We start from the raw sequence: 14,048 nt of genomic DNA, 5'->3' as shown, positions 1-14,048 counted from the left end.
TGAGACCCAACTCGCTTTATTTGTTCATGAGACCCAGAAAATATTAGATACAGGCTCCCAGGTAGAAGCCATTTTCCTTGACTTCCGGAAGGTGTTCGATACAGTTCCGCACTGTCGCCTGATAAACAAAGTAAGAGCCTAGAGAATATCAGACCAGCTGTGTGGCTGGATTGAAGAGTTTTTAGCAAACAGAACACAGCATGTTGTTCTCAGTGGAGAGACGTCTACAGATGTTAAAGTAACCTCTGGCGTGCCACAGGGGAGTGTTATGAGACAATTGCTTTTCACAATATATATAAATGACCTAGTAGATAGTGTCGGAAGTTCCATGCGGCTTTTTGTGGATGATGCTGTAGTATACAGAGAAGTTGCAGCATTAGAAAATTGCAGCGAAATGCATGAAGATCTGCAGCGGATAGGCACTTGGTGCAGGGAGTGGCAACTGACCCTTAACATAGACAAATGTAATGTATTGTGAATACATAGAAAGAAGGATCCTTTATTGTATGATTATATGATAGCGGAACAAACACTGGTAGCAGTTACTTCTGTAAAATATCTGGTAGTATGCGTGCGGAACGTTTTGAAGTGGAATGATCATATAAAATTAATTGTTGGTAAGGCGGGTGCCATGTTGAGATTCAATGGGAGAGTCCTTAGAAAAAGTTGTCCATCAACAAAGGAGGTGGCTTACAAAACACTCATTTGACCTATTTTTGAGTATTGCTCATCAGTGTGGGATTCGTGCAAGGTCGAGTTGACACACACACATATCCATCCACACATATACAGACACAAGCAGACATATTTAAAGACAAAGAGTTTGGGCAGAGATGTCAGTCGAGGCAGAAGTGCAGAGGCAAAGATGTTGTTGAATGACAGGTGAGGTATGAGTGGCGGCAACTTGAAATTAGCGGAGATTGAGGCCTGGTGGAAAACGGGAAGAGAAGATATATTGAAGAGCAAGTTCCCATCTTCGGAGTTCGGATAGGTTGGTCTTAGTGGGAAGTATCCAGATAACCCGGACGGTGTAACACTGCGCCAAGATGTGCTGGCCGTGCACCAAGGCATGTTTAGCCACAGGGTGATCCTCATTACCAACAAACACTGTCTACCTGTGTCCATTCATGCGAATGGACAGTTTGTTGCTGGTCATTCCCACATAGAATGCATCACAGTGTAGGCAGGTCAGTTGGTAGATCACGTGGGTGCTTTCACACGTGGCTCTGCCTTTGATTGTGTACACCTTCCGGGTTACAGGACTGGAGTAGGTGGTGGTGGGAGGGTGCATGGGACAGGTTTTACACCGGGGGCGGTTACAAGGGTAGGAGCCAGAGGGTAGGGAAGGTGGTTTGGGGAAGAACCACAAAAGTGCCCCACTTATGACAGGATACTTTCCGGGACTGGATCAGATTCTGAATGTGGCTCTCCAGCAGGGATACGACTTCCTCAAATCCTGCCCTGAAATGAGATCCATCCTTCATGAAATCCTCCCCACTCCACCAAGAGTGTCTTTCCGCCGTCCACCTAACCTTCGTAACCTCTTAGTTCATCCCTATGGGTCATAGCAAATTCAGCAAAACTGAGGAAAACTAATTATATAAAATTCCACAGGTGATATCTACTGTACACAACGGTCAGTAAATGCAAAGATTATACTGTTCCAGATCCTTAGGCCATCACAAAGATGGCAGGTTTACCTGTGGACAGTGTGACCTGCAGACCATAAAAATGTTGGAACTTATTCTGCGTTCTCCATAAAAAGGTTGCCCTCAGCCACTTTTGCCATTAGGACAACATTTCATGTTGGAGACATCAGTGTCATAAAGTCTACTTACTTTGGGTACTTACTCTATTATATGCTATGGAATTATCTTCAGGGAAAATTCATCCACATCAAGGAAAATTCTCTTTCTACAGTTATCTGAATTACATCATGATTTCCCTCAGCCGTTTCTTGTTACAATCGTTTTAAGCAACCTAGGATGCTTACCACCACTTCTCAATATTATCCACTATGAGCCATATGGTTGACAACCCTGTGCATCATGAAACCAATGATATGTACCACAATCATAATATGAGAAAGAAAGCTGACCTACACCGTGAATTCAAAAATCTTGAAGAGGTATAGAAAAGTGAAAATATTCCAGTGTTAAAATACTTAATTCACTGCCAAATATCAGCAAAGGTCTAAGAAATAATAGTGCATTAATTAAAAATAAATATGTGTATACTTGACCAAACTTTTTATTCGTTGTATGACCATTTAACAGAGACATATAGCCTGTTTCTATACAAATTATTTGATTTTTTAAATGTATTGTCATAAAACAGTTGCTATCCGCATCCTCAGCTGAGGATGATACGGCGGTCGGATGGTCCCGATGGGCCACTTGTGGCCTGAAGACGGAGTGCAAACAATCCAAGTACTATGCCTATTTGATATCTGTTGTTTTATGTTTCTGTAAATTAGCAGCACTTTTCCTTATATCTTCTGCTAAATGTTCAGTGTAATTTATATTTTTGACTCATTCCACATCCTAGTGTCTCACAAGTGCAAAAAGATTAATGTAATTTTTTTCCAATTAATTATCTAAGGTACTACATGATATAATTGGATGACAGTATTAATCTTGTGCCGGCCGAAGTGGCCGTGCGGTTCTAGGCGCTGCAGTCTGGAACCGCGAGGCCGCTACGGTCGCAGGTTCGAATCCTGCCTCGGGCATGGATGTGTGTGATGTCCTTAGGTTAGTTAGGTTTAACTAGTTCTAAGTTCTAGGGGACTAATGACCTCAGAAGTTGAGTCCCATAGTGCTCAGAGCCATTTGAACCATTTATTAATATTGTGATGAAAAACAGGTAGTCAGAGATCTGGGGCTCAATTCCTGTCCCTCAGCATTTCTTTCACCTCTGGCAATGACTTGTTAAAGTGAGAAATGTCATGTTGCCCCACGGTTGAGGGTCCACGTAAAGCTGTAGGACCCTCTATAGCTGGCAGCATAAGTCATTTCAACTATCAGATGAAGACAAATGCATATTATCCTTAATACAACCATGCCTGGAAAAGCATTGTGGGGTTCAAACCAATCTTCAGTTAGAGGGCAGGTTTACTATAGGACACATGTATTTTTTTCTGACAGCTATTGCCTAGAAATGTAACCATCACTGGTGATTTTTATGCTAATTACTCAAGACCATGAACCCACAGTTACTGATAAGTAACTGAGAAGCCTGAATCAAATATATTTGTCCTATGCAGCAATACAACAACATCCCATTTTACTAACATAACAGACCAAATTATCTAGAAGCTTAGCTTGAAATTTCTTCCGATGCCTTCATTCTACTCAATCTTGCACGTACCAAACCCATCCTCCTCCTCAATTTTTTATCTGCATTTGCAAGGAAATTTGTTTAATAGTAAAAATTTTTCAGACTCTGGTCAATGATTCCTCAATGAAAAACTGGGAGTGGAGTAAGGAAGTTACTCCTGTACTAGGAGATGGTGCAAGTATGAAATGTAGGATGACATACATGTTTATTCATTTATGAAACTATCTTGTTCACTAGGGACTACCTCCTGAAAACAGGCAAACTGCTACAGAACAAAAATGTACACAACTATAGTACCAGAGGGAAATCAAATATACATAAAAAAATATCACAGAAAACCACCTGTAAGAGGAGCATAATCAACATTGGTGTAATACTGCACAATAAGATACCAGAGGAAATAAAAAATGCTACCCATCCAATATTTAAAGCTAAACTAAAGGCATTTCTAATAAAGCACTGTTTCTATTCTGTCAGGGAATTTCTGAATATGTAACAAAATTAATTGTAATAGGTGCCTATTTTTAATTTGTCTACTATTTTGCTAATACTATGTATTATTGTAAATTATCTTTGACCTGTCCAGTATCAATTGTACAATTTGTGCTGTATGACAAAACTGGATCAATAAAAAATCAAATCAAATCAATATAATGAAAAGGATAGTAGCCACTCACCATATAATGGAGACACTGGTGTGTGTGTGTGTGTGTGTGTGTGTGTGTGTGTGTGTGTTTTGCCTATTTTTTGACAAAGGTCTTGTTGGCAGAAAGCTAACTTTCCAACAGTCTTTTTGTTTTGCCTTTCCGCGACTCAGCATCTCCACTATATGGTGAGTAGCTACTACACTTTTCATTATATTATCACATTCCATTCTGGATTTTCCATTGTTTGTAGGATGGCATGCTATGGACAAACTCCTAGTCTCCTTACATTTTAAATGTAAATGAAATTAAAAAGTATGTCACAGCGAGCTAATGTGAAATTGTAAACCAACTTAAAACTTAAGGGTACTTTTATCTTGTAGGTAAGAATAACTGTTACTTGTCTTTTGTAATGAATTTTTAGGTACCCTCAATGGTCTGTAAAAAATAACTGTTTGCTTAAATGGAATTTTTTTTATGTTCACTGAATCTTCCATCGCTTCTTTGTAGAACAACATTATAATAAACGAGAAGCATAGGTTTGCTTTTGTTCTGCAGTATTAATTTTATTGTGTTTTCGGTATACAAGGCTGTCTTCAGACATTTACTGACTATTGTTGCCAAAGAAGTTACAATGTTTGTAAATGACATAGGAAAAGAAAGTTACACATCTAGACTGAAGCCGAAATGTACAGTAAATAACAATTTTGACAGTGTAGTGGTAATGCAATGTAAAAAGTAAATAGTTGAACAGTAAAAATAAATATACAGGGAGGAAACAGGAAAAAAACTTTAACACAAAAATGCAAGCCTATGTGACAGTTTTTATTAATAAACAAAATCAATGAAATAAAATAAAATTAATACTTGACAATGCTACTTCAGGAAGTATAAGACATGGAAAAAAATTATCAATGTAACTATAGGATATATGAAGAACTTAAGCACTATCAATAAGATAAACAGAAATGGAAGAGTGTGAGGGAACATACAGTAAATGCCATCATTGAGAGTGTGGTGGTACTGCATTTTAAAAAGTAAAAAGTTGAACAATATACAAATATAAAAGGAGCAAACAGGAAACACATTAACAAAACTGTGCCTATGCAACAGTTTGCATCAAATAAATGAACAAAGTAAAATAAAAACAGTACTTGATGAGACAAGTTCAGGATTCCACAGACAATTTCAAGAAAACAAAATAACTCAATGAACACAGGGAAATGCGAGAATACAAAGATACAGACAGTGTGGGAAGTAATGAAAAAGAGAATTATGTAGAATTTAGGAGAGGGGAAGTATTAAGTTGTGTCTGGTCATTTAAGATTAGATCTGGACTGTGAGCTAGAAGTTTGTTTGCTAAGTGAGGGACATGGGACTCTGGCTGATAGTTGTGTCCCTCACTCAGTACATGCTCAGAAAATGTGGAGTCAGAATTCTGCAACCTCCAGCTACATTCATGTTTAGATGGTCTAGTTGCTATGCCTCAACAGCAAAGATAAGAGCCAGTTCTTAGCCAACCTGTTCTGGTTGTGACAAGTTTTACATTAGTCAGTCAGGCAGAGACTGTTGCAAACTGTTACATAGGCACAGTTTACAGTATAGTGTCAATGTTTTTCCTATTTGCTCCATTTATATTTGTATACTGTTCAACTTTTTACTTTTTAAAATGTAATATCAGAACACTCTCAATGATGGTACTTACTGTATGTTCCTTCACACTCCTCCATGTCCCTGCATTTATTCATTTCTGATTATCTTATTGATACTGTAGTTACACTGATAATTCTTTTTCAATTGGTTTGATAATTATTACTCAGGCTATATACAAGTAAAGGACAAATATTTCTGTACTCACTGTAGAATTAAAATGTGCTTATTGTAGAATATTTATGTCTAAAGTCCAACAACCACACTGCAGTTCTAAAGTCCAATATCAACATTGCAGTTGACAGACTTTGAATCTACGATTATGCCTTCTGTTTAGCAGACCATTCAATTTTTACGGATCGTATTCCATAGAGACATGTGACAAATGGGTCACACTGGCTTGATAAAGACCTTTTTACAAATGGATACATGATTCATCTGCCACAGTCCAATAACTACTTTCAATATGACAGGATACACATGTAGAAACTTTGACAGGAAAAGCAATTGGGAGATATCAGGCAGGCTTTACTTCTGGCAAATGAACTAGTGACCAAATACCCACCCTTAGGCAGATACTGCAGGTGGGGGGGACCAAAGGAATACACTATAGAAACACATCATACATTTGTCGATTTTAAAGCATTATATGACACCATAAAAATAAATAAATTTATTAAAGCCATGAATGAACTGTACGTACCACAACAATATATCTCATAAATTTGTCTATGGAAAAGTGGTGTCTTAAAGTATGGATACAAGGAAATTTAATGCAAAGTATTTAAACTATGTAATTAGGGACTGAAGCAAGGGGATGCACTCGCACACATGCTTTTTAACATAGCACTAGACAAGGTAATACGGACAGCTCAAATCAACACAAGAGATACAGTATACAATAGAATGCTGCAGGTTCTGAGCTACGTGGATGATGTGGAACAGAACTAGTTGCTAAAGAAACATATAGGGCACTGGTGGCAGCAGCAATAGAAATGAGACTGGAAGTGAATGTCAATAAAACCAAATACAAACAAATAATACGAGCAGAACAACATACACTGTTAGAAACTGACCGGCTGCAAATAGAATCTGTTAGTGAATTTGTCTATCTGGGAACACCGTAACATCACAGATCGATATAAGTACGGAAATAAAGCGGCGCATCCACCTGGCTAATAAATACTATTATGGACTGTCCTCACAACTTAAGTCTAAAAGAACAAAGTGTTAACTGTACAAAACTTTAATGTGTCCAGTGTAACATGTGGCTCAAAAACCTGGACACAGAGACAAAAGTGTGAAGAGTTAATAGGCTGTTATGAATGAAAAATGTTACGCAGAATCTATGGAGTGTCGTATGAAGATGGTGCATGGCATAGACGACATAATTTTGAACTTTACAGATTATATAAGACCTTGAAATCATAAAGTTCATTAAAATAAACTACCTGAAATGTGTCACTATGTTTTTCGCAAGGAAATGAGAACCCAACGAAAATAGCACTGTTACAAAACCCAGTGGCAAGAAGAAGCAGGAGAAGACGAAGATTTGGGAAGAAGAAGCACCTGAAGATCAAGAATTCGATACCTGGATGATATACAAGAAGATTTAAAAATTATTGGTGTAAGAGGATGGATGTGCATAATGGTGGACAAGCATGATTGGAATGACATTCTAGAGCAGGCCAAGGCTGTAGAGCCAGGACGAATCAACAGGTATACCTATACTCTGTAAACCACTGTGATGTGCATAGCAGAGGGTAAGTCCCATTATACACAGATTAGATTAGATTAGTTTTTCGTTCCATAGATCTGTGCTGAGGAGATCCTCGTGGATGAGGAATATGTTAATTTTTTTTTAAGCTGAAATAACAATACTAATAGTATGAATATATACAATACATCATTTGTTTCTATTAAAAAAATTTGTCAATGGAGTAGAAGGAGTTGGCCACTAGTAAGGGGTTTCTTACCATTCCATTCAGATATGGAGCGTGGGAAGAATGATTGTTTGTATGCCTCTGTGAGTGCTATAATTATTCTAATCTTATACTCCCAATCCCTATGTGAACAATACATAGGGGTTTGTACTATATTTCTAGAGTCATCATTTAAAGCTGGTTCTTGAAATTTTGTTAATAGACTTTCTCAAGATAGTTTACATCTATCTTCACGAGTCTTCCAGTTCAGTTCCTTCAGCACCTCTGTGGCACTCTCCCATGGATCAAACGAACCTGTGACCATTCTGCTGCTCTTCTATGTGTAAGTTCAATATCCCCTGTCAAGCCTATTTGGTACAGGTCCAATACACTTGATCAAAATTGTAGAACCAGTCACATGAGTGATTTTTAAGCAATATCCTTTGTAAATTGATTGAACTTCCCCAGTATTCTACCAGTCCACTGAAGTCTACTACCTGCTTTACTCACGACCTAGCCTATGTGATCATTCCATTTCATACTGCCACAAAGTGTTACACCCATGTATTTGTACGAGTTTGCCGATTCCAAAATGACTAAATGATATTATCCACAGTTTTACAGTTCTGAACATTTAAAGTAAGTTGCCTATCTTGAAATCTTATCAAGATCTGACTGAATATTTGTGCAGCTTCTTTCAGATGTTAGTTCATTACAGACAGCTGCATCATCTGCAAAAAGTGTCGGGTTACTATTAATATTTTCTGTAAGGTCATTAGTACATAACATAAATAGCAAGGGTCCCAACACACTTCCCTGGGGCACACCTGAAGTTACTTCTATATCCGACAATGACACATTATCACTCACATTTCACTTGATACTCCATATGTTCAAATAATACACGAGTCATCTGTCACAAAATGAGAACTGGTTTCAATATGACAGGGTGGTGCCCACAAATGTCTAATCTACATACCTGCACATGTGGGAACATTGTTGTCAGGACATCTTCTAGTTTCTCCACCCAATTTGCTTGTGAGAGTAGTTCTTCTAAATTCCCTAGAACTTGCTGCTGCAATTCTTTGTCCAGTAGCGCTATTCCTTTAATGTGAGAAAACAGGGAACAAATTGACAAGTTACATTGTGTGATTAAGACAACAGCTATGTTCTGTTTTTATTAAGTACATGATGATAACACATATGGTGGGGGGAAAAACAATAAAAATTACCTTCTGTTAATTTTTTAAGCTGGTCTGCAACAACCATACCCTGTTTTGCAGCAGACAATTCATCACCAGTCTTTTTCTTATTAATAAACTGCTTGTAGAATTCTGCAAAGGAGAGGGGAAGGGAAATTAATGAACACTATATATTTTCATAAAACTATACAATGCCCAGATAAATATTAAGAATGTAACACAGGTAATTTACACTTCACTGGCATTGGATAATGGTTTTAGTACATCCAACTGTTAACATGTACGTTACCAACAAGATCTTAAAAATATTTATTTACTAGTCAACACGTGGATATGAAGTTGGCCAGACAGACAGGGACTAGGAAGTTTGAACATCAAATTCTACTGAATAGCATGGTTCTTCTTTATCTGCTTCAGCAATTCCTCATATACAAGAAGCGCAGAAATTGTACCATCGTTTGATTTCAGTGAAGAGGTAAACTCTAAGGTAACACCCACTGCTTGACTATCAAAAGCCGAAATAGTAAACAATGAGCTGTGGCCGTCACCCATCGAATATAGGCCTACTCCAGGTAGTTTTTCAGCCATTACACAATATCCAAAAGACCACACTTAGACTTCCTAAGCACTGATGTGAAGGAGAGTGGCCAGTAGAGGCTTCCAATATCCTTGTCAAGGAAAACTGGCAGACACAGAGGCATGAGAAATGGCTGATGATGAAACACCTGAAATCACGTACAACAACTTGTAATTCAGTCACACAACAATTCCAGATGTTTCCACCTAGCGGGTAATTATATGATCAAAATCAGCATTATTACATCTGTAGGCATATACAAGTATTATCCATACCCCATATGACAATTAATAGCACGCATATGCACTGAGCTAGATTAATAAACAAGGCTTCAAAAGCTGAAGAATCTGTTCTCACCACGTAGCATCTCATACAATATTACAGATCTCATATGCTGTTGAAGGTACATCCTATTTTAATTACAATAATTATAATTATGCAGATATTTCAGAACACTGTGCCCTCTTGACACCTGCATGTATTGTGAATACAGCATGACGCAGCACTGTCCAGTGTCTATCCCCCAATGTGCTATATGTTTGGATTTGATTTGTAATTGAGTAACTGGTTATTCATCTGGCCATCACTAATGACTCAAGTCAATTAAATATACTGTAGTTATATAAGCAACAATGGAAAGAGCACAGAGCACAGCTACAGTTTAGTATGGAGGCAAGTGTAGTCGAACAGTAATTGATATTCCTACCCATTCATGCACAATTTCCTGGAAGTATGACTTCTGCTGGATCATGTGCAGATAGCACCAAGGAGCTACCAATATTATCCAGCGCAAGGAGCTACCAATATTATCCACTGCATAATTTGAATATACTGTACTAACTTGTATACACTCATTTTTGGTACTCACAAAATTATTTTTACACCTGAAGATTTTGTCCTGTTAAGAATAATATATTAAAAGGATTAGCAAACAACACTATACAGTACCCGCACACTGATGATGTCCAGAATATGGCAAGAATATGAAACTCAAGAAATGACTAATGGATGACACTGCTAACAATATGGGTCGACAGAAGCGTCCGATCCCACGCGTCGGCTTTGACCCGTGACGTAAGGGTGTCGTCGTGTGTGACGTCATGACGGCGCGGAGTTTGGTTTCAGTGAGGCTGTCTCCAGTTCTGTTTTATCTTATTTTATTTACTTTTCTGACCTGATCGTTCTATCTCGTGAGGGTTTTTTTTTTTTTTTTTTAATTTAAAAACACTTATTACTTATTTTAATTATCTGTTTCCTCCAATTTCTGTTTTAGTTTATTATATTTATCTTTCTGATTTGTTCGTTCTATCCCATGAGATTTTTTTTTTTTTTTAATGACAAAAAAAACTATTCAGCTACTGAAGCATCTTTATCTTCTATGGGTTGCAGGGGTTATGACCCCTGGGGAGGTGGGTGAGTATTCATGCATGGCTGTCTTCACTTACACGTTGTAGCTACGCAAGGCGTCTAAATTTGTTTATATTTAGTTTGCCCCCCACCCAAAACACCCCATTTCCCGCGCTTGTCCCGTTAGTGTCATTAGGCTTCTTGTGGAAAGTGTGTGTGTTTGTTTTTGTTTCCGCCATATTTGTTACGTCATGGGTCAAAGCAGACGGGCGGGATCGGAAGCTTCCGTATTTCCAACAATATTTAACCACCGTGGTGGTTGTTATTATTGGTGGTGGTGTCTTCTGCCCGATGTCTGGTTTGATGCAGTTCTCCAGGACAATTTATCCTGCGCAAGTATCTACAACTCTGATGAGTACTTTTTGCCTTCTTCCACAATTTTTATCCACTAAACTTCTCCATGTTACCAAACTGGCTCTTCCTTGATGCCTCAGGCCTCAGTATTTGTACCAAAACGCTATCTTCTTTTTTTAGTCAAATTGTGTCATAACACTTGTTTCTCCCCGATTTGATACAGTACTTCTTCATCTATAATCTCTCTCCCCCTCTTTTTCACACACACACACACACACACACACACACACACACACACACACATATATACACATACCTCTATGCCCCTACATGGTGCTGACTGGACACACAAGCTGGACATAAAATTCATCTATTTTAATCTACTATAACCAATAACTCTCACATAAAACTGCTGAATCAAATCCCATTAGCTGTTGTTCTGAACATTCCATTAAAATCTCAGATCTCAGATGGGAGACTGAAAACACCAAGTGAAAACAAGAACCCTAGAGTAGACTGAAGAAGTATAAATTTGCCAACTTCAAATACAAATTTAGTAATTGACTTCAGTGTAGCCTTGTAAGGAAGTGAAACATGGACAGCATGCTAAACTGTTCAGACAAGAAGAGAATAGAAACTTCTGAAATATGGTGCCACAGAAGAATTATGAAGATTTGACTTAATACCTAACAAGGAGGTACTGAACGAAATTGGAAAAAAGCATTTTGTCGCATAACTTGATTAAGAGAAGGGAGGAGGAGAAAGGACACATCCTGAGGCACCAAGAAATTTTTTACTTGGTGATGGAAGTAAGTTTATGCCGTAAAAATTGTAAGGAAGACCAAGGCTCAAATTCAGTAAACAGGTTCAAACGGATGTAGCCTGCAGTAATCATGAAGAGTTGGAAAGACTTGCACAGGCCAGACTAGCTTGCAGATTTGTGCACTTAAAGACTTAAGATCACAATGTAACTTGTTGTACAGACCACACAATAAGCATTATGATGTGGAAAGTCTCATTTGCAAAACGATTATAAACTATATCATAAACGTTACACATGGCTCCATGGTGCCCACTTACTAATATGTATTAGATGATAAGTTGTATTTAACATTTCGTAAGTGGCTGTAACAACTATCTCAAATAGTTACCACATTAAAGATGCAATCTTTACATACTGTAAGTGTCAATCTTGGGGTAACTGCAACGGTACTACAGTGCAACAAACTCCTGTTGACGTCAGCAATATCATGGTGTTTCTGAGTCTAGACGTTAATGTAACTCTTATCAGCTCACGTTACATGTTCATCAGAAGAAAATTCTTCTGGGTGTTGTTCCACGTCAGTGTGTAAAATACTATACATTATAAACTGTAGAGCCAACGTTTCGACCGCATTACAACGGCTTTCCGACACTAAAAGTAGTTTTGCCCTGAGGAAGTTCTTTATAATAAGTGTGTTCGAAACTGTGGTTTTACAGTTTATAATTAAAGTATTTATACAGCGACGTGGTAAACCACACACAAGTTTTTTTATACTCATGACACTGGCCGGGGAAGCCTATTAAACATTGCTGTGTATTATTTCCTTCTGACAATGTTTTAACATATCTATCTGCTGTTTGTCGAGATGATCTCGTACTCACCGTCCTGTTCAATAGATTTTAATACGTCTTGCTCCGGCATAGTCGCTTTTTAGTGTATTAACAGTTTTTCATTAGATGACTACAGGGAAAAAGAATAGCACAAATCACTGAATCGCTATTCTGTGATTCAACAGAACGCTCTACTTCTACTGTGACAATAACAATACTCCACTTAGCACTTGCGAATAACCATAAACAAACTACTGTTGCGACGTGCCAAAAGAGTGTGATAGGTTGTCTTTTGTTACAACAGTTGACAGCTGCATTAGTTATGTTGGCGAAACTGACAGGAGTGTTGTGGAGGCGTGGAAGAGTGATTGTTGTAAACAAAGTATTATGTGTACGATTAACTGGGTTTGACGATGGCAAATGTCGAAGAGGAAGATATCCAGGATGAAGAAATTAACGAAGTGTTAATTAATTTTCCACCAGAAGTTCAGCGTGCCATTGAACAAGTAGGCAAAACAACTACAATCTGGAGTTTGTATATTCTATGTACACAAACGAGTTGTTGGTGTAATATTAAATATTTGCTGATTATTAATGTGAAATGAAGTATGTTTATGATCATTATTCACTGATGACGAATAAAATTGCGATTGTCACAGGTACTACCAAGCAGTGACCCACTAGATAAGCCAGATTTCAATGCTGTTGACTATATCAATACACTGTTCCCAACGGAACAGTCGCTGTCAAACATCGACGATGTTATTGGCAATATGCAGTACAAAATCAGATCAATTGATGATGAAATCCGATCAGTCGTTAGGGGTCAAACAAATGTTGGTCAGGTGTGTGAGAAAAATGTGCTCTCCAAGTCTGTGCCGGATTTTGCTGTAGTGCCAATTGTAAATTGTGGGACGATGTCAACCAGCTTTATTGTTTTAGGATGGACGTGCAGCTTTGGAAGAAGCACAGCGTGTTATTCGGCAACTATTCGTCCACATAAAAGATATAAAAACGAAGGCTGAACAATCTGAAGAAATGGTGAAAGAAATAACGCGAGATATAAAACAATTGGACTGTGCTAAAAGGAATCTTACTGCAGCCATCACTACACTGAATCATCTGCATATGCTGGTTGGGGGTGTCGACAGTCTGCAGTGAGTGACCCAAATTAAAACCCTAGAGGATGAACGACATGTTTCTTTCCTTTTTTGCCACCACTTGCTCATGTTGTAACTATTTTTTATTATTATCTTTATTCATCCATAGACTAACCCTCAATGATATAGGAAATGTGAAGGTAATACAATATGAATCTATACATAGCTCAAAATATGCAACCCGCAGAATACATAACATGTTTATGAGGATAGGAGAGGTGGTGTACAAGGATAGGACATATGATCCACCATGGCCTTGATTA

General features: G+C 38.0%; 3 protein-coding genes across 3 annotated transcripts in view; 2 read left to right on the top strand and 1 right to left on the bottom strand.

Annotated features, from left to right (window-relative positions):
• The window catches only part of LOC126203061 (conserved oligomeric Golgi complex subunit 5), a 141,202-nt gene extending 128,312 nt beyond the window's left edge, over positions 1–12,890 (bottom strand). Inside the window, exons 1-3 of the mRNA XM_049937298.1 lie at positions 12,677–12,890; positions 8,785–8,886; positions 8,532–8,656 (exon numbers count right to left, since the gene is read on the bottom strand). Coding sequence (XP_049793255.1) covers positions 8,532–8,656; positions 8,785–8,886; positions 12,677–12,716 — 267 coding nt within the window. The 5' untranslated portion in view covers positions 12,717–12,890. The remainder of the gene's footprint in view (positions 1–8,531; positions 8,657–8,784; positions 8,887–12,676) is intronic.
• The window catches only part of LOC126203065 (39S ribosomal protein L44, mitochondrial), a 644,782-nt gene that overhangs the window by 82,043 nt on the left and 548,691 nt on the right, over positions 1–14,048 (top strand). The gene's annotated exons all lie outside the window — the stretch shown is intronic.
• The window catches only part of LOC126203059 (vacuolar protein sorting-associated protein 53 homolog), a 155,659-nt gene continuing 154,577 nt past the window's right edge, over positions 12,967–14,048 (top strand). The window contains exons 1-3 of the mRNA XM_049937297.1: positions 12,967–13,131; positions 13,285–13,470; positions 13,568–13,782. Coding sequence (XP_049793254.1) covers positions 13,039–13,131; positions 13,285–13,470; positions 13,568–13,782 — 494 coding nt within the window. The 5' untranslated portion in view covers positions 12,967–13,038. The remainder of the gene's footprint in view (positions 13,132–13,284; positions 13,471–13,567; positions 13,783–14,048) is intronic.

This window comes from Schistocerca nitens, chromosome 9 (assembly GCF_023898315.1).
Source record: "Schistocerca nitens isolate TAMUIC-IGC-003100 chromosome 9, iqSchNite1.1, whole genome shotgun sequence".
Lineage (NCBI taxonomy): Eukaryota > Metazoa > Arthropoda > Insecta > Orthoptera > Acrididae > Schistocerca > Schistocerca nitens.
This window is presented reverse-complemented; position numbering and strand designations above follow the sequence as displayed.